The sequence below is a fragment of the Hyperoodon ampullatus genome, assembly GCF_949752795.1.
Source record: "Hyperoodon ampullatus genome assembly, chromosome: 6".
NCBI lineage: Eukaryota > Metazoa > Chordata > Mammalia > Artiodactyla > Ziphiidae > Hyperoodon > Hyperoodon ampullatus.
Genome location: NC_136919.1, coordinates 1,842,612 through 1,861,502, shown reverse-complemented (window position 1 = coordinate 1,861,502; position 18,891 = coordinate 1,842,612). Strand labels below are relative to the sequence as shown.

At 56.6% G+C, this 18,891-nt stretch overlaps 1 protein-coding gene across 1 annotated transcript in view; it reads right to left on the bottom strand.

Moving 5' to 3' along the window:
- Positions 1–742: 742 nt before the first annotated feature.
- NACC2 (NACC family member 2) overlaps positions 743–18,891 on the bottom strand; it is a 30,265-nt gene continuing 12,116 nt past the window's right edge. The window contains exons 2-5 of the mRNA XM_079706313.1: positions 5,505–5,669; positions 3,214–3,319; positions 2,814–2,911; positions 743–1,354 (exon numbers count right to left, since the gene is read on the bottom strand). Coding sequence (XP_079562439.1) covers positions 849–1,354; positions 2,814–2,911; positions 3,214–3,319; positions 5,505–5,669 — 875 coding nt within the window. The 3' untranslated portion in view covers positions 743–848. The remainder of the gene's footprint in view (positions 1,355–2,813; positions 2,912–3,213; positions 3,320–5,504; positions 5,670–18,891) is intronic.

Here is an 18,891-nt window from a genome sequence, read left to right as displayed (position 1 = left end):
ATAAAACCCAACGTGGCTGCGTGGGCTGCCCCGGGGCAGAGGCCCCACCTCACACGATGGTGGGCAGGTGGCCAGGCGGGTGGCCAGGCTGGAGCCAGCAGGTGCTGGGGCCGGCGGCCCAGGCCCTGGGTCCCAGGTGGACCAAGGGTCCGTGGAGCCGCAGGGGTCGGGCAGACCCCACGGGCGCAGGGCAGGAGAGCAGACGCAGCCACGATCGCTTCCACTGCCCACAGTGACCAGCACGGCCCATCACTGTGTCGTCACCACCGCCCCCGCGTACGCTCACACACGCTCCGCACACACACCCACACCCCACACGCACGGCGGACCCGGCGGGCCTGAGCCCCGAGTCTCAGGAAGAAGGGAGAACAAGGAGTTTGGCCCCTGGGGGCCCAGCCCTGGCCCGTGGTCCCGGAGGAGTGGGGGGGTTCCCATGGGAAAGGAACGAGGGTCCCAAGACACGTGCTCCTGCCCCACAGGCCCCTGGCTTCGCCCCAGGCAGAGGGAGCCGTGGGGGCAGGAGGCCGGGCACCAGGGTCTGGCGGCCTCTCGCCCCCTCCCCGCACAGGGGGAGGGAAAGCTACAACGTGGAGACTAACCTCTCGAATATCAAAAAGGAGCCCCGGGACCTTCCTCGCAACTAGGTCGCCAGGGGCCTAATCGTTTACAGTATAACGAATGCATTTGTTTCCTTCATGAATTTTAAATACAAGCAGAATAAAAATCACATTTTTTTCAGGCAACAGTAGCAGTTCAGTAGGTAAGTGGCTTGATCACATTTGTCTGTATTAGTAACGCATGCAAGCAGCTTCAGTACCCGCCTTGGCGCCCGGTCTGGCCTCAGGCCCCTACAAGGTCCCTGCGTACGGGCCCTCCGGTCTCCTCCCTGCGGCCGGCGTCGCGGGCCGGCTGCTGCTGGCGCTGCCCTGCTCGAAGGGCTGCGGGGGGCTCTGGCCCTCGGCGGGCAGCGGCTCGGGCGCGGCCACCTCCTGGACGCCCGAGCCGGCCCCGTCGGCCTCCGAGCCGGCCTCGAAGGTGGGGTTGGTGGAGGCGGCCAGGTCGACGTTCACAGCGTCAGTTCTCAGGGCCACGATGGTGGCGGCATCGCCCCGCCGCTCGGCGTAGATGCGCTGCTCAAACACCTGCGCGGTGGCGGGCGGGAACTCGGGGTCCAGGGGTGCGCTGGCGGCCGAGGAGCCCATGACCGTGCGGTACATCTCCACGCCCTCGGGCAGCATGGACTTGATCTTGGGCAGCCAGCGCTTGCGGACGCGGCGGGCGTTGGTGCACATGTCCGCGGCGATCACATTCATCTCGCTCTCCTTGAAGCTGGGGGCGAAGTTCTGACAGTACACTGCAAGGACAGGGCGCCGGGCGGCGGCGTGAGCGGCCACCCACCGCAGGAACCCCACGATGCCGGCCCTCCGCCTCCTGAGGGGCCGTGGGACTGAGATGCCCTGGACAAGCCAGCAGGCAGAGCGCTCTGGGCTGGAGAGGCCACCGCGGGGCCAGTGGGGCAGGCCAGGCACCTCCAGGGTCTCCTCCACCCTGCTCCTCTCTGGCAAGGGAGACCACAGGGCCACCGAGGCCTCTCCTGGGTCAGCCTGAAGACCAGCGGTCACCCTTCTCACTGCTGGAGGCCCCACCCTGCTCCTCTGGGACAGCCTGGGGGAAGCTCCAGGGGAGGGGCCGTCACAGCAAACAGGACCCCAGCCTGCGGCTCTAGCAGGAGCACAGAGGGCCCAGGGGGCTCTGGCTCCTCCGGACCACTGGCTGGCAGTGCGGCCTTGGGTGGGCCCCCAGCTCTGGGCCTCGCTTTCCCACCCTGTCCCACCCACCTTGCATCCTTGGTCAGACAAGCCTTTGGGAATCCCTGCCCTGGTGGAGTGGGAATCGGGGCAGGGCCTGGGCACCCACTCAGCTGTGAGGCTCGGGTCTCTCTGGGCCCGATCAAAGGGCTGGCAAGGAGTGAGGAGGGGGCCGGCTGACACCCGTCTTCAGCCCAGTCCCCGGCCCGGAGACCCCAGCCCAGCAGTGGCATCAGCAGCATTAATAATAACAATACGCCCTCCGCCCCCTTCTCCTCTAGGAGCCTCAAGATCCAGCTCTCCGAACAGCACGGAACCCAGAGGCGGGTCCCCCAGGGTGAGCCCCCCCAACTGTGAGCCCTGCTCTGGGGCAGCACCAGCTGCACCCCCTCTCGGCATCTTCCCAGAGCCGCTGCCGGCACCCCACCCATGCTTTGGGATGCGATCACTGGCTGCAAAGGCCCCTCTTTGCTCTAAAACAGAATTAGCCTCACAAGAGAGATTTTTTAAGCCAAAAAACTAAGACAGTGTTTCGTGCGCCGACAGCTACAGGAGGACGTGCTCCTGGCTGCACTGGCCCGTGCCGGGCACCGGTGGCTTCCTCCTCGTCTGGGGGGTGCGGGGGCGGCGGTCTGCCACCGAGATGGACCAGACTCCACCCCCACGGGCCCAGCAGCGGGAGGCAGAAGCGGGCCGAGCAGATGGCAAAGGCTCAAAATAACCCCAAAATGTAAATAAGCGGTTTTGTTCCAAAAGGAAAATTAGATCTATTTCACATATTAAAATAGTTTCGCAGCTGAATTCATCACGCTTGGAAACCTACCAAGAATCTTAACACCTCGAGACCGGGCCCCCGCGAGCTGCTCTTTTCTCCCCTTCGACCCTGCGGCCCGGTTTGCTCCTGGGGAGAAGCCACCTTTCCCAGGCTGACATCCAAGGGCCTGGGGGCTCCTGGAGCTCCTTGAGACGCCTCCCCACCCCCCGAGACCCCAGTCCTCCTCTTACATTTCACAGCGTTCAGGACGCGGCTGTCCAGCGGCTTGCGGCTCGGGTCGCTGGTGGACGAGCGGATGCCCGTGCCACAGCTGTTGGCCAGTGTGTTCCTGGCGGGAGGACAGGAAGGGGGGCAGCGTGAGGCCGCCGGCTGGAGGGGACGCACGGGAACGGGGTCCCTGCCTGCATGCCCCCCCGCCCCTTAGGGGAAGGAGCCCCCCCGCCCCAGTGGCGTGGAGCCGGTGTGGTTCTTCACTTTGGCGGGGTGGGGGGGTCCACAAGCCCTCCCCAGACCCAGGTCTGGCCGACGGCCTCGGGCTGACACCTGTGAGGTCGGGAAGGTGGGGGACCCTGGACGCACGGCCTTGTCTAGAGAAGATTCTAGAGACCGCAGGGCCCGCGGGGGACCTACCTGTCGAAGAAGGTGGCAAGGAGGCGCCGCAGCAGGACCTTGTGCTTCACCCCTGCGCAGAGGTGGCAGTTCATCAGCTGCCCGCGCGTGATGTAGACGCCAGAGCCTGCGGCCGCCAGACACAAAAGGGAGGCCCTCAACCCCAGACCCAGGGCCACGGGCAGCCCAGGGGCCGCTGGGGCCAGGATGGGCGGACCACGGGTGAGGGGGTCGGTGGGGGAGGGTACGGGGCAGCCCCCCTCCAGGCCTGGGACCCCGAGGGGCTGGGGAACAACGCTCCAGGGCTTCCTCGCTGCACCGGGGCCCTGTCACCAGAAGCAGGCAGCCTTGGTCACACGCTTCAAAGGGCTGTCCCCAAACTGCCCTCCCAGCCTCGAGGGCATTGCCTCGAGCTGACCTGCATCTGGGTTTGGGAAATACTCATCTTGCCTCTCAGTTCCCCCTGAACACCAAGGAGCCGTGGGCAGTGATGGGAACTGGAAGCATGGGGGTCGGGCTGCAGCTCCCCCCTGCCCAGCACTGACCTCTCCGGCTGCCGGGACGGAAGAGCCAGCCCAGGGCAGAGACGGGGCCAGTGAGCCCCGCAGCACTCTCCACCCCACAGTCTGGCCAGGTCGGGCCCCCACCAGGGCTCAGGCCAACTAAGGACAGGGACGACAGGAGCCTTGGGGAGGCCTCTGTTCACCCTGGACGCCGCCCGTGGAGAGAGGAGCTTCCGGCGTGAAGAACACCGAAGGGCAAGGGAATGCCGGCCCCGCTCGGGAGCCTGCAGGGCCTCATCTGGGCCTTTGTCTACGATCTGACTTTTTACAGGGCACGTACTGAATCTCCTCATTGGAAAACATGAACAAGGCGGTGTTCCCTTCTGGGCAGCGGTGGGGCAGGGCAGAGATGCGAGGACCCCCTGTGAAAGCTGCCACTCCGGCTTCGGGGGGCCTTCCCCGGCTTAACGTTTTGTTCCCCACGAGCCAGGTCCCCAGAGAAGCTCACAGGCGCCGGTTAAGAAGCACGTGGCTGACTCTGGATGGAGACCATCGGGCGTCTCCGGCCACGACACACCAAGGGTCCCGCAGGCCCTCACCCCACCCAAGGTCTGCAGAGCCTCAAACCCAACAGCAGGGCAGGCCACCCTGAGCCACACGGGCCGGACAGCCCCCTCGCTGTGGGGAGATCTGTAAAGGGGGGCTTAGCAGGAGGCCTGGGGCCAGGTGGGGCCTGGCCAGGGAAGGCGGCCGGCCTGCGCCCTTCCCAACCCCAAACTGATAGACAGGCCTCCCTGGGGACCACGCCCATCCCCGGGGTCCTGAGAACCCGGCGCAGCCTGATGCTGGTGCTCCCTGAACAGAAGAGCTGGATGCTGCTTAGAACGATGCCAGCCAGCAGGGGCGGGGGGCTCGGGGCATGGCCGGGGGTGTCCCCACCCCACCCAGGTCCACCCAGACCAGCCAACACCGCCCAGCTGCCCTCCTGTCGGCTGAAAGGCGAGGCCACCTGCTGAGGCGTGGTTCCAGAAGTGGGGACGGCTCAGGCAGAAAGAACCCCATGATGTTGCCAGGGGGCGGCAGGCGGGTGCCGGTCGGAGTGGTGGCCCAGCAGCTCACAGAGGAAGAGGCAAGGAAGGCCCCATCAATTCTCAGCTTCCCGCCAGACAGCCTTAAAAGTCTACAAGGAGGGACTTCCCTGGTGGTCCAGCGGTTAGGACCCTGCACTCTCACTGCTGAGGGCCCGGGTTCAATCCCTGGTTGGGGATCTAAGATCCCACAAGCCTCACAGCACAGCCGAAAAAAAAACTACAAGGAGCTGTGAGGCCAAATGAATCCCAACACTGAGAAGATAAATATTTCCGACAGGCACGAGCCCTAAGGGGCTTTGGACCCCATCGTGTTGTTTGTTTTTACAGAAGAAACAAGTCCATTGCTGCCCGGGAGCTGCCGTTTGGAAGCTCTGGTCATTACCCCTCAAACGAGGCAATTGGACACTTGGGGAGCTGCAGGGGGGGACTTGTAAACTGTACGGGACTTGGTTTTATCCGCGACCTAAATTAAAACACAATCATGATTGCAGCCCCTGCCAATCAGAAGCCCGACCAGCCCAGGGGATTCAATTAAAATGCTAAATTAATTCAATTGAATAACTCCTCTTAATGACACATTCTTCTAAAAGGAAATTAGAGGAAATTTAAGATGTTCTTTTTTTGACTGACTGGTGATGATCCATTGTTTATAGCTCGGAAGAAAAAATAAACGGCAGGGCAGCTGCATACAATAGACACGGTGGGGGTGAGGCCTCACCTGCCACCAGCTCCAGCTTCTCGCCGGGGTCCCCCTCGGAGTACAGCTTGGGGTGGCAGCGGTACCCGATCTGGCTGATGAGGCTGGCGGGCAGGGCCACCAGGTCGCGGCGGATGAGGACGCAGGAACGGCTCTCCAGTGGCACGGGCTCCGGCTTCTCTTGCACTGTGGACCCAGAGGCCACCCAGTCAGGGACACAGCAGATCTCCCCTCCTGCCCACCCAGGCCCGGGCCAGGCCTGCTGCATGCCCGCCCTCCCCGCCACCAGGTGCTGCCCCTGCCGGGAGGACCCGAGTGAGCCGGAGAGCAGAGAAGGCAGGCGAGGGACTCCCAGCCGGCCTGGGAACACGTCGCTGGGGGCCTGGGAGGCTCCCAGGGTGGGGGTGTCCAGCAGGCTGAGGCCTGCAGGGTGAGCGGGAATGAGGGCTCAGGGCTGGGGGTGGGGGCAGGGAGGGAGCGGCCCTCGAAGGGGACCGGGCGGAGGGAGGGCACGCGGGGGAGGGGAACAGACCTGCCCGGTCAACCGCTCCCCAGCCTGTCTCCTCACAGCAGCCCCGTTCTACAGGTGGGGGGGAAGCAGCCCCCCTGCGCTTGGGCACCCCGCCCCCAGAGGCTGCACCATGCATTCCTGGCCAAGAGCAGCTCCATCAATATTCGCCAACAGTAAAGCCAGGCGGTGGCACAGACGGGCAGCGCCGACACTGTCTCCACACTGGCTCCGGGCCTCCGGGCCGTCTGGGGATGTTCCTGACAAACCACTACTGGGGGTCATCCAGGGACCCCCAGGCGCGCCAGCACCTGCAGCTATGATGGGGCGGCGGGGATGGGGAGTGGGGGAGGCACCCTCTGACGTCCCTGTGTCACATGCTGAGCCCAAGCACCACGCACAGGACACCAAGCAAAGGATGGCCTCGGCCCCGTCCCCCCCCGCCCGGCGTCCTAACCACCCACCTACCCACGGGCCCTCTGGAGGGGCTCAAGGCTGGGCTGGGGGTTCCCTCTCAGGCTCATGGGGGGGGCTAGTCTATCGGGCACTTGCTGGGCACCCAGCACACCCAGGTGCCTCCCCAGGTGCTGGGAGGCCGAGGGCCTGCCCCCTGCTCGCAGGGAGTGCCCAGCCCAGAGGGTTCAGCAGGTGGCCAGGCCGGGTGAGGGCAGCGGCCACGTGGAGGCCCCCATGGTGGGCAGGACCCCACCTCACCAGGCTCGGCGCCCCAAGACCCTACAGGCAGCCCCCACTTCCTGTCCCGCGCCTGCCCCTCCGCCCCCTCCTCATTTTCCTGCCCGGCGCCAGCAGCCCGGGCAGCATCACATGCCCGGCTCCCACTGCAGGGTCAGCTGGAGGCCTGTACCCGGCCGGGCTCTACCGCAGGCCGGCCTCCCGTTCAGGCTCACACACGGCCATCTGTCCAGCACTCCTCACCCTGTGGCCCACACTCAAGCCATCCCGGTCAGACACAGGGCAGGGGCACGGCCTCCCTCCTCTGTGTCCCCAGCACGTGGCGACCCTGGGTCACTCCTGGGAGGGCCACCTGCTGCCGGCAGCTGTCGTTGTTGAGAAATCACAGCTGCTCCAGGGCGGGCCCACGCCACACACCTGGCTGAGCAGCAAGACCTGCAGGTGAAGGCCCCAGGGCCCGTCCCCCGGCGGGCACCCAGGCAGGGTCTGCAGGTTGGAAAGGCTCCGGGCTGCTCTGATGGCCACCGGGGTTGGGTTTTCCTTGCTGAGGACGGCGGCTCTCATTGGCAGCCTCAGTGACCACTGTGGGGGAGAGCACGGCTTGTAAAACCTCCCGGGGCTCAGACACCCAGAGGGCAAGGCTGGGCTGGAAGCTCCCCTCCAGCAGGCTCAGGGCAGGGGCCGAGTGGCAGAGCCTGTTGCGGAGGTCCCGAGGCCACTCCAAGATGGTCAGAGGCAGCCCCTTGGGCTGGCCAGTGTCCCATCCCCTCTGCACTGTGTCACCCCATTGGGGTCACAGGGAAATTCAGCAGAGGCACCTAAGTCTGGGGGAGGCCAGGTGGGGCTGGGAGAAGGACCTGGAAGCCCTTCAGGAGGGGGAGGTTGGCAAGAAAGGGTGCCCAAGCCCCAAGACCTGGCACAGTGTGAGCATTGATTAGCCCCTAGTTATCTCTGCACCAAGCTCTTGTGGGGAAAAGGTCAGGGCTGCCCGGTCCCTGAAGGGCCAGCACCCCAAACCACAGGGCGAGTCCTGCGGGAGAAGGCAGGATGGTCAGTTCCAGCCCCGAGGATGGGTTGGGGACCCACCTGTTGCTCTAGCCCACCCGGCCTGGGTCTGGAATCACCCACTCCGGAGTCAGCCCCAGTCCCCACCAGGGGACCCCCAGGTCACCCGTCCCCCTGTCCCCTCGGGGCTCAGCTGTTCCTAGGGAGGCACCTGCCAGCATGCACAGGATGAAGGTGGCATGCAGTGCCTTCGGCCTGGCGGCGGCCAGTTCCAGTTCAAAGGAGGGAGTTTTCCTGAATCAGCCAAGCCCTGGGCGAGGCTGCAGCACAGCTCAGGGCCGAAGTCAGAAGGGTGGCCACTCGGGGGGTTCGGGCAGCATTTCCCACCTGGCATGTTTGGGTAACGCTGGCAGTGGGTGGGGGCAGATGGGCAGAGAGCCGCCAGAATCTTCCAAACCCGGAATTACCCAGGGGCTCAGGGAGCACAGGAAAAACAGCCCGGATGATATTTTAAAACATAATTGCCCGCACCCCCCCACAAGCCTGCTGTGATTACACTCGCAGACGCAGACTCGGAGCAGGGCGCCAACGCTGGCGCCGTGGCATTTACATAAAGAGCGCTCACCAGCAGAAATAATCCCCATCTACAACTCCTCGGCCACGATGTTTCTCCAAACAGCAGAAGTTGTCTGCGCTCCGCACGACGCCCCCCCCAGCCCCAGCACGGCCCCCCAGGAGCCAGAGGCTGTCGGATCCAGAAGAACCAAAAGAGCCACTTCTATTTCTGCTTTGCCATGTGCCGGATACTGCACCAGCTAAAAATACTCTCAACAGAGTGGCGGCTCATCTGGAAAGGTGCTCCGAATTGCTTCACGTGCCCCCATCCCTCCCCAGTCCCAAATTACCCACCACAGCCCGAGCTTCCAGCAGCCTCCTTCTAGGGAGGGGTGCCGAGTTACAAACAGGTTCTGGAAACCCAGGAGAGTCTGTGCACCAGGGCATAGTGACGGGGCCCCTCCAGTCTCCCTGGTGGCCTCTGGCGGGGTCACTCCAGTGCCTGACGGCAAGGGCGATGGGAGAGCCCTCGGCGGGCTGTGGGCAGGGGTGTGGAAGCCTGCAGAGACCCCTCGGATCACACCCAGGTCTCCCTGAGCACAGGGGGACCCGGCGGCCTCCTGCTGCCCCAGGACCGGGGCGGCCGCCTGCATCATCAACGGCCCCGGTTATAACCCTTTATAATGTTGGTTTCTAGGATCTTGGGCTCTAAATATTTAGGCCCCGTGAAATTTGGAGAGAAGCGCGTGAAAGCAATTAGCTGTTTGTATCGGGGGGTGAGCAATCGCTCTGTGTGTAGGGAAGGTGAGTCACGGTCGTAAAGGTCCCGATGGAACGATCTGGAACAGCAGCTAATCTGGGCAAACGGGCAGTAGGGACAGAGGCAGGCAGAAGCTTCCCTCAGACCACAAGGGCCGAAGAAAACACCAGTGTGTCCACAGGGTGCATGGTGGGCCCTGCAGGGTCTCTAAATAGAGAGGAAAAGGGGTCCAGGCTGTGCTTTCAGGGTCCTGCTGCCCCCACCATGACACCTGCCTGAACCCAAACAGGGGAGACATCACACAAGGGAGGTGAGCCCGACACGGACGGACACAGCCTGCAGGACCCACTCGTGTGAGGTCCCGGAAGGAGTCAAACCCATGGAGGCAAGAAGTGGACGGTGGGGCCTGGGGCTAGGGCCGGGGGAGGGGAGCAAGTGTCGAGTGGGGACAGTTTGGGAAGATGAGAAAGTTCTGGAGGTGATGGTGGCACAATGTGCATGTACCTGATTCTGTGCACTCAGAAGTGGTCTTAACAGTAAATCTTATATTAGCTACACTCTACCACAATAAAAAAATTTTTTTTAGAAGAATGAATGGGGGACTTCCCTGGTGGTGCAGTGGTTAAGAATCCACCTGCCAACGCAGGGGACACAGGTTCGAGCCCTCGTCCGGGAAGATCCCACATGCCGTAGAGCAACTAAGCCCATGAGCCACAAGTGCTGAGCCCGCGTGCCACAACTACTGAAGCCCGTGCGCCTAGAGCCCATGCTCTGCAACAAGAGAAGCCACCGCAATGAGAAGCCCGCGCACCGCAACAAAGAGTAGCCCCTGCTCGCCGCAACTAGAGAAAGCCTGCGCGCAGCGACGAAGACCCAACGCAGCCAAAAAAAATGAATGGAAGGAGGGAAACCGGGAGGGTCACGTTGACCTCAGTTCTGAACTTCCTCAACCTCCTGAGGGTCAAGGACTGGGAATCTGAAGAAATCACTGGACCCTCTCCTTGGGCAACACACACCAAGACACCCGACCACAGGATGCTGTCATGTCCAGGAAGCCCCAAAGGGCCCCTGTTCCCATCCCCAAATCCGTAGTGTGTCCTAGGGAATCACCATCAGAAACAGCATAAGCAGTCCCCGCCCCCGGGAGCCCCGGCAATGTGGGTGACCACCGGCAGGTGCCCGAGCTGCCCTGGTCCAGCCGCAGTATAGCTTTGCTGAGGTTGGGTGGGGCGGACAGGGGACAAAAAAGGTGATGCCCACTCCACAAAAGTGTATGCCATTTGTTCAGATGGCAGCGTAAGAAACCGAACCCCTAGTTCTTAATTATATAGAAAAATACAACTGAAAACAAAATGGAAAGAAAAATGCTGCACCACACCACCCAACACTGGCTGCCCACAAAGCACGGTGACCAGGCCTGCCAGACACACAATGCACGGTCCAGAGACAGACCCACACAAGTCCACTTGGCCGATCTGTGATAAAGATGCACACACACCCAAAGAAGAAAGTGACAGTCTGCCAACAAACGGTGCCAAGTCACAGGTCACATACAGGCACAAACCCATGAGCCGAACCTCACACCTTATGTGAAGATGAACACAAGTGGGTTGCAGATCTAAACATAAAACACAAAACTACAAAACTTTCACCAGAAAATCTGTGATCTTGGGTTCAGCTAAAAGCCTAGACATGACTCCAAAAGCACAATCCCTAAAAGAAATTAAATGAGAAACTAAACTTCATCAAAATGAAAAACTCTTGTCTATAAAAGACGAGAAGACAAGCCAGCTACCACCGACCAAGGAAAGATCTGCGAACCACGTGTCTCCAGGGAGGCCTCTCAGAACTCAACAGAAGGAAAACGAAAAACCCAATTTTAAAAATGGGCAAGCAGAAACTAACACACCATTGTAAAGCAATTATACTCCAATAAAGGTGCTAAAAAAAAAATGGGCAAAAGATCTGAACAGACACTTCGCCAGAGAACACATAGATGGCAAATAAGCAGATGAAAAGACGCTCAACATCCTGAGCCGTTAGAAAAATGGAAATTAAAGCCACGCTGAGACACCACTGCTCATGTTAGGACGGCTCAGTGGGACCTGAGCGCGGCACATGCCGGCAAGGACACGGAGCCACTGGAATGCTCGTCCTGGTGGTGAGGACACTGGAAACCAGGAGGCAGTTTGTTATAAAGTTAACCATATGCATAGCTGAGCCAGCAATTCCACTTTTAGGTATTCACCCAGGAGAAGAAAGAAATGAGGGCTGGACGCAACGAACCCCGTATAGAAATGTCCACACCCGTTCTGCACACAGATGCCCCAAACTGGAAACACCCAATGTCCTGCGTCAGGGGAAGGGACAGCCAGGAAGCCATCCACATGACAGTCACCACAGGGCCACAAGAAGGAACAAATTATTGATGCACAACTTGGATGGATCCCAGGTTCACTGCGCCCAGCAGAGGGGCCAGTGTCCAGGGTTATCTCCTGGGCAGGTCCATGTGTCGGACACGCTCCAAAGACAGAACCATGGGGACAGAGAACAGTGGCTGCCAGGGGATGGGGTTGGGGGGTGACTGTCGGAGCAGCACGGTGGAGTCTTGGGGCCCTGGGGGGTGGTTGATGGAGCTGTGCTGGGCGGTGGACACTCAGGCCACACCACCCCATGCCCAGGCGGCCGCCTAGCCCTCCCCAGTCCCCTCCCACTCAGCTCCGGGTGGCCTCCACTCATGACAAACGCACCACGGGTGGGCGATCTAGCCCATCTCTGCAGCTGCCAGCTCAGTGCCACCCAGACTGGCAGTTTTGAAAGGGCCACACCCGTGAAGGACATCTGTGCACTGGACACACCTGTATCAGCATCCCAGGAACAGGGCAGGTGGTGGTTCCTACAGATGCACTTGGGGCCAGGTGGCTGGGGGGGTCACCACAGGCATCATTTTGTATTTTACGTGACACCAACGTAACTGTGATACACCACCGACTGTAAGATGCATCCCATTTCTTGGATCTAAAACGGGGGCACGAAATGCATCCAAGAGCCAATGCAATTTGGCATGTGGGGTAAAAAATAGCAGAAGTCTGGCAGGGAAAGCCAGTCAGAAAGAAAAATAAAGGTGGAAACAGAAACACGAGGCCAAGAGTCGGGAGGACCTGTGTGTAAACCCCAGCTGCCAGGACACAAAGGGACACAGCGGGTCTCCAGGCCCTGTGCTCAGGAAGTTACAGGCATAGCTGCTGGGGAAGACACAGGGCCGAGAGACCAGACCCTGGACGGTGCTCCAGCAGGGCTTTGCGGCCAGTGCAAGACTGCACAGCGGCCACCCGACCTGGTGACCGGCCCCGCGGGCCGCAGCTCGGTACACTTGCAACTCCCTCTGGGCAGCTCCCACTCCCCTGAGTGAAAGCCCGTCCCAATGAAACCTGGTGCTGCCCCTCCCCAGGCCCAGGGTTCTGGGTTTTTTTGTCTCCTGCGCCCAAATCTGGCCCTAGGAGACCCCACTGGTCCCCTACTTGGTCTCCTCACCCCCACCACAGTGATGCCACAGCTCTTCTATCGCCAGTCTGACCATGTCCCTTTTCTGTTCTCCATCCTGTCCAGTGCCGACCTTGAGAAGCTTGCAGCCTCCCTGCCCACCCGTGGATGCCAGGCCGACTGTGGATGCTTCTGGGGACCAGAGTGGGAGGCGGAGGGGCCATGCGGGAGAACGGCTTTTCACTGTATGGTCGTTCTACATTCTTTAAGATAACGAGCACACGTTAGCTACACAAAAATAAATGCACTGAACTTGTAAAATACCCCGGAGACGCCCACTGTGAATAGGAGGCAGTAGCCAACAGTGGACTGAGCCCCTCGGCAAGAACAACTCTAAAAGCTGCATTAAAAAGAGTTGCCCAGGGCTTCCCTGGTGGCGCAGTGGTTGGGAGTCTGCCTGCCGATGCAGGGGATGCGGGTTCGTGCCCCGGTCCGGGAAGATCCCACATGCCGTGGAGCGGCTGGGCCCGTGAGCCATGGCCACTGAGCCTGTGCGTCCGGAGCCTGTGCTCCGCAACGGGAGAGGCCACAACGGTGAGGGGCCTGCATACAGCAAAAAAAAAAAAGTTGCCCAGTAGAGAGTATCATACTAAGTGAAGTAAATCAGACAGAGAAAGTGGTATCATGAGATACCACTTATATGTGGAAACTTAAAACATGATACAAATGAACTATTTACAAAACAGAAACAGACTCAACAGACACAGAAAACAAACTTACGGGGACTTCCATGGTGGCACAGTGGTTAAGAATCCGCCTGCCAATGCAGGGGACATGGGTTCGAGCCCTGGTCTGGGAAGATCCTACATGCCGCAGAGCAACTAAGCCTGTGCACCACAACTACTGAAGCCCGCGTGCCACAACTACTGAGCCCACAAGCCACAACTACTGAGCCTGCGCTCTAGAGCCCGTGAGCCACAACTACTGAGCCTGCACTCTAGAGCCCGTGAGCCACAACTACTGAGCCCATGTGCCACAGAAGCCCGTGCGCCTAGAGCCCGTGCTCTGCAACAAGGGAAGCCACTGCAATGAGAAGCCCATGAACTGCAACAAAGAGTAGCCCCCGCTCACCGCAACTAGGGAAAGCCCGCGTGCAGCAACAAAGACCCAACGCAGCCAAAAATAAAATAAATAAATCAAAAAAAGAATGTGGTGTCCCATGTATGGGCTGGACAAACACTGAGATTTGGGGCCTGCCGAGGAGGCGGTGCTCTGGGGAACACCCAGGCTTTCAGCCAAGACCTGGGAACAGCCAGGGCCCAGGAGGAGGGCAACCAGCAGCGCCCAGCCTGACTTACTCCAGGAGGTCACATCACTGCTTGATAAATCCGACAGCGGCTCAGGCAGACCTCTAACAGGTCCCAGACCCTCTTTGGAGCAGCTCTGCTTAGAGCTTCCAAAATGTCTTCACACACTGTGAAGCATTCAATAAAAAATTACCAGCAATACAAGAAAGCAGAGCCAAATGATTAAAAAAAACCACCCACAATTTACAAAGAGACATTAGATCAGACCCACGGGCGATCTGTAACAGGTTAAACAGGCAGACACTGCCTTTCAAATAACTACTCTTAATTTGTGCAAGAAATGTACAAGATGGAGAATTTCACCAGAAAACTAGAATCAATAAAAGCCATCAAATCCTAGAAATATGATTGGTTGAAAAGGAAATTAAACAGAGCAGATGAGAAGATTAGTGAACTGGAATATAATTCAATCCAAAACTTCCAGGTTAAAGCAGCAGAAGAAAAAAGAAATAGAAAAGTCATAAAACAGAATAAAAGTCACCTGGAATTCCCAGGACGCGGTGAATGCACATCACGTGTGTCACGGGAGCCCGGGAAGGAGGGCGGGTGCGTGTGGGAAGCTATCATGACCCAGAACTCCAAACTGATTAAAGACATGAAGTCACATGAAGAAAGTGATCCCAGATAAGAGGGCGAGAGGGTAGGGAATTCCCTGGTGGTCCCCAATGGTTAGGACTCAGCGCTTTCAGTGCTGAGGGCGCAGGTTCAATCCCTGGTTGGGGAACTAAGATCCTGTAAGCTTTGTGGTGCGGCCCCTCCAAAAAAAGAGGGCGAGGGTAAAGCAGGAATATGTGGAAAAAATAAATGTGCAGCTAAGTATAAACACAACTATTTAAAATGACAACAACAAAAGGGCTGGTGCAGCTCAAAACATGCCAACAACCCCAAGCAGCGTGACAAGGGCACAAAGAGGCTGAAGTGATGGAGGCCTTTGTGAGGCTCCTTGAAGGAAGGCTATGAGTCAGGATGAATGCTGAAACCTCCAACCCTTAAGAGACCAGTGGACAAACTTACAACAGGCATGGAAAGGCAAATAAACAGAGTAAAATGCTTGATTAACCTGAAAGAAGGGGGAAAAAATGGAGAAACAACAGAAGATCAGAGGGGACAAAGGGAAAATAGTTAAGATGGTAGATGAAACCCAAAGATACCAGTAATTACATGAAATGTAAGTGGACTAAACACTCCAATGAAAAGCTGTTAAGTCTGGATTAAAAAAACAAAACCCCAGGGCTTCCCCGTTGACGCAGTGGTTGAGGGTCCGCCTGCCGATGCAGGGGACACGGGTTTGTGCCCTGGTCTGGGAAGATCCCACATGCCGCGGAGCGGATGGGCCCGTGAGCCATGGCCACTGAGGCTGCACATCCGGAGCCTGCGCTCCGCAACGGGAGAGGCCACAACAGTGAGAGGCCCGTGTAACGCAAAAAAAAAAAAAAAAAAAAAAAAAAAACACCAAGAGACAATCTTAAACAAAAGAAAGTTTGAAAGCGAAAGATGGTGGAAAAGGTGCATCAGGTGAACACCAAAGAGAAGGGTGCCAGGGCAGCTCTGCTGATGTAAGACCACGCAGACTTTAAAGCAAGAAACTTTCCTGGTGCTACAGGATATTTCACAATGATAAGAGGACCAGTTCATCAGGAAGATGAAACAAGCCTGCAATTGACAGGCACCCAGATCAAAACTTCATCATAACAGGCAGAACTAAAAGGAGAAATGGCAAACCTATAAGCCTATCTGGAGATCTGAACACCCCACCTCTTGAGCCAACATAAGAAGATAAAAGCAAATCTGAAAGAGTGTGCAAGATTTGATTTAGTTATTGGTGCAACATAGTTTCTGTCTAGTGCATATGGAACATTTGCTGGGGCACAGAGTCTCAAAAGACGTCAGAGCAATGAAGTGGTCTGAATATATTCTGTGACCACAGGAAATTTAATTCAGAAATTACAACAAATAGATGAAAATTTAAGCAACACACCACTACATAACCCAAGGGTCAAGAAAAGAAAAATCACGAAAGCACTGGGAAATATTTTTGATTGAATGATAATGGAAATACAACATGTCAAAATGTGTTGGATAGAATTAAGCTATGCTGACCAGGAAATGGACAGCCCTAAAGGGCATATATTTTAAAAGGCTGAGAAATCAATCGATCAAAAAACTAGGAAAAGAATAGCAGATTAACTCAGAGGAAGTAGAAATAAATTGAAATTTAAAAAATATATATGTAAGTACAGTTGACCCTTAGACAATGTGAGGGTTGGTGCGCCGACCCCCCGAGCAGTCGAAAAGCTGCATATAACTTCTGTCTCCCCTCCAAACTTAACTACTAAGCGCTTACTGTTGACCAGAAGCCTTACATATGCAGTCAGTTCACACACATTTTGTATGTTATGTGTATTTGTACTGTATTCTTAGTCAGCTAGAGAAAAGAAAATGTTGTTAAGAAAATCATAAGGGGGCTTCCCTGGTGGCGCAGTGGTTGAGAGTCTGCCTGCTGATGCAGGGGACACGGGTTCGTGCCCTGGTCCGGGAAGATCCCACGTGCTGTGGAGTGGCTGGGCCCGTGAGCCATGGCCGCTGAGCCTGTGCGTCTGGAGCCTGTTCTCCGCAACGGGAGAGGCCACAACAGTGAGAGGCCCGTGTACCGCCAAAAAAAAAAAAAAAAAAAAAAAAGAAAATCATAAGGAAGAGAAAATACATTTACAGTACTAGACTGTATTCACCGAATATCGTAAGTTTACATCGTCTGTTTACAAGATGGGTCATCTGTCTCTCAGTACCTGCATCAATATTGTCTTATGTGATACGGAACGCTGTAGGTATTATACGTGTTACCAGCACTAGACATCAAAACGGAAATGTGAAAAAGAAATGCATATTTGTTTACAGGTACTGTATTTATTGCAAAAAAATCCGTGTATAAGTGGACCCATGCAGTTCCAAGGTCAACTGTATACATAAGAGAGAAAAATCCAAAAGTTGGTTCTTTGAAAAGACTAATATGTTGGAAAATCTCTAGCAAGACTGAATGAAGGATAATGAGGCAAAAAGACACAAATTAACAATATTAATTGTTAATATTATATTAACATGACACAGCAGATTCTACAGAACAGGGGTTGGCAAACTTTTACTGTAAAGGGCCAGAGGGTCAATCTTTTAGGCTGGGTCCTGTTGAATGTCCTTCGTTTTTGCTTTTTTTCCTTTTACACATCTCTTTAAAAATATAAACAGCACCCTTAGTTTGTGGGCTGTACCAAAACAGGCCATGGAGCAGATCTGCCCCATGTCACAGTTTGCCGCTTTCTTCAATAAACCTTAGGAAGATTTTAAGAGGATATAAGTAGCAGATTCACGCCAATAAATCTAAAAATTAGATGAAACCTATAAGCTTGAAGAGAAACACAACTTACCAACACTGACACAAGAAGAAAAAGAAATTTGAACTTGGACCTAATAAAGACATGAATCTAATAAATACTGTCCTGCAAAACACTCCAGGCCTAAGTGGCTTCATCTGGGCATTACTTCAAATATTTAAGAAATGGACTAATGTTATACAAACTCTTCCAGGTCATTTTTAAAAGTGGGGGGAAGGGTGATAATTCTCGAATCATTTTATGAGGCCAGATAACCTTGCTGGCGAAAAAGGGAGAGATTACCCTAAAGGAAAATTAGAAGGCACCCTCTCTCGTCCACATAGTGGCAAAAATCCTAGAGAAAATATGAGGCAATATGAAAAGCACGGGCTTGTCCCACACAGCCGGTGGTCCAGGCACTGGGTCCAAACTCCCGCTCCTCTGATGTGGGTCTGGGGTACCTACACTGGCGCCCACACTGTGTGTGCCTTGTGTCGGTGGGGGGTATGCAGTTAACAGGTTTCCCTGTTTAGGCTGAAGCTCTGTGGGGGGCAGGGGGGCACCCCCAGCAGAGGCAGGGGCTCCACACTCAGGGTCTGGCCAGATGGGAGTGGCTCCCTCGATTCAGCAACTGCTGGACACCTGGCAACCCACCTGAGGCCTCCTTCTAGGAGATGAACACTGACTGGGAGTGGTCACAGCTCCAGAGAGCCCCCCAAAAAGGGCAAAAAAATTAGGCAGTTGAATCCAGAGGTATGTAAAAAGGATACTACATCACAACTAGGTTGAGCTTATTCCAGAAACACAAGGTTTTTTAATATTCGAAAAAGCAATTTATAACATTAACAGAGCAGAAGAGGAGAAAACTATATGACCATTTCAATATTTAAAGAAAAGGCTGAGGCTTCCCTGGTGGTGCAGTGGTTGAGAATTCGCCTGCCAATGCAGGGAACACGGGTCAAGCCCTGGTCCGGGAAGATCCCACATGTCGTGGAGCGACTAAGCCCATGCGCCACAACTACTGAAGCCCATGCACCACAACTACTGAAGCCCGTGTGCCACAACTACTGAAGCCCGTGAGCCTAGAGCCCGTGCTCCGCAACGAGAGAAGCCACTGCAACCAGAAGCCCTCGCACTGCAACAAAGAGTAGCCCACACTCACTGTAACTAGAGAAAGCCTGCGCACAGCAACGAAGACCCAATGCAGCCAAAAATAAACAAACAAATAAATAAATAAAAGGTCCCATTAAAAAAAAAAGAATCCGCCACCTGCCAATGCAGGGGACACGGGTTCGAGCCCCGGTCCAGGAAGATCCCACACGTGCGAAGCAACTAAGCCCACGAGCCACAACTACTGAAGCCCGCGCACCTAGAGCCCATGGTCCGCAACAAGAGAAGCCACCACAATGAGAAGCTCACGTACCGCAACAAAGAGTAGCCCCCGCTCGCCGCAACTAGGGAAAGCCGGGGTGCAGCAATGAAGACCCAACGCAGCAAAAAATAAATATAAATAAATTTTAAAAGGAAAAGAAAAAGCAAAGAGACTCATGGGACTTCCCTGGTGGCACAGTGGTTAAGAATCTGCTTGGCAATGCAGGGGACACAGGTTCAAGTCCTGGTCCGGGAGGATCCCACATGCCACAGAGCGACTAAGTCCGTGCACCACAACTAC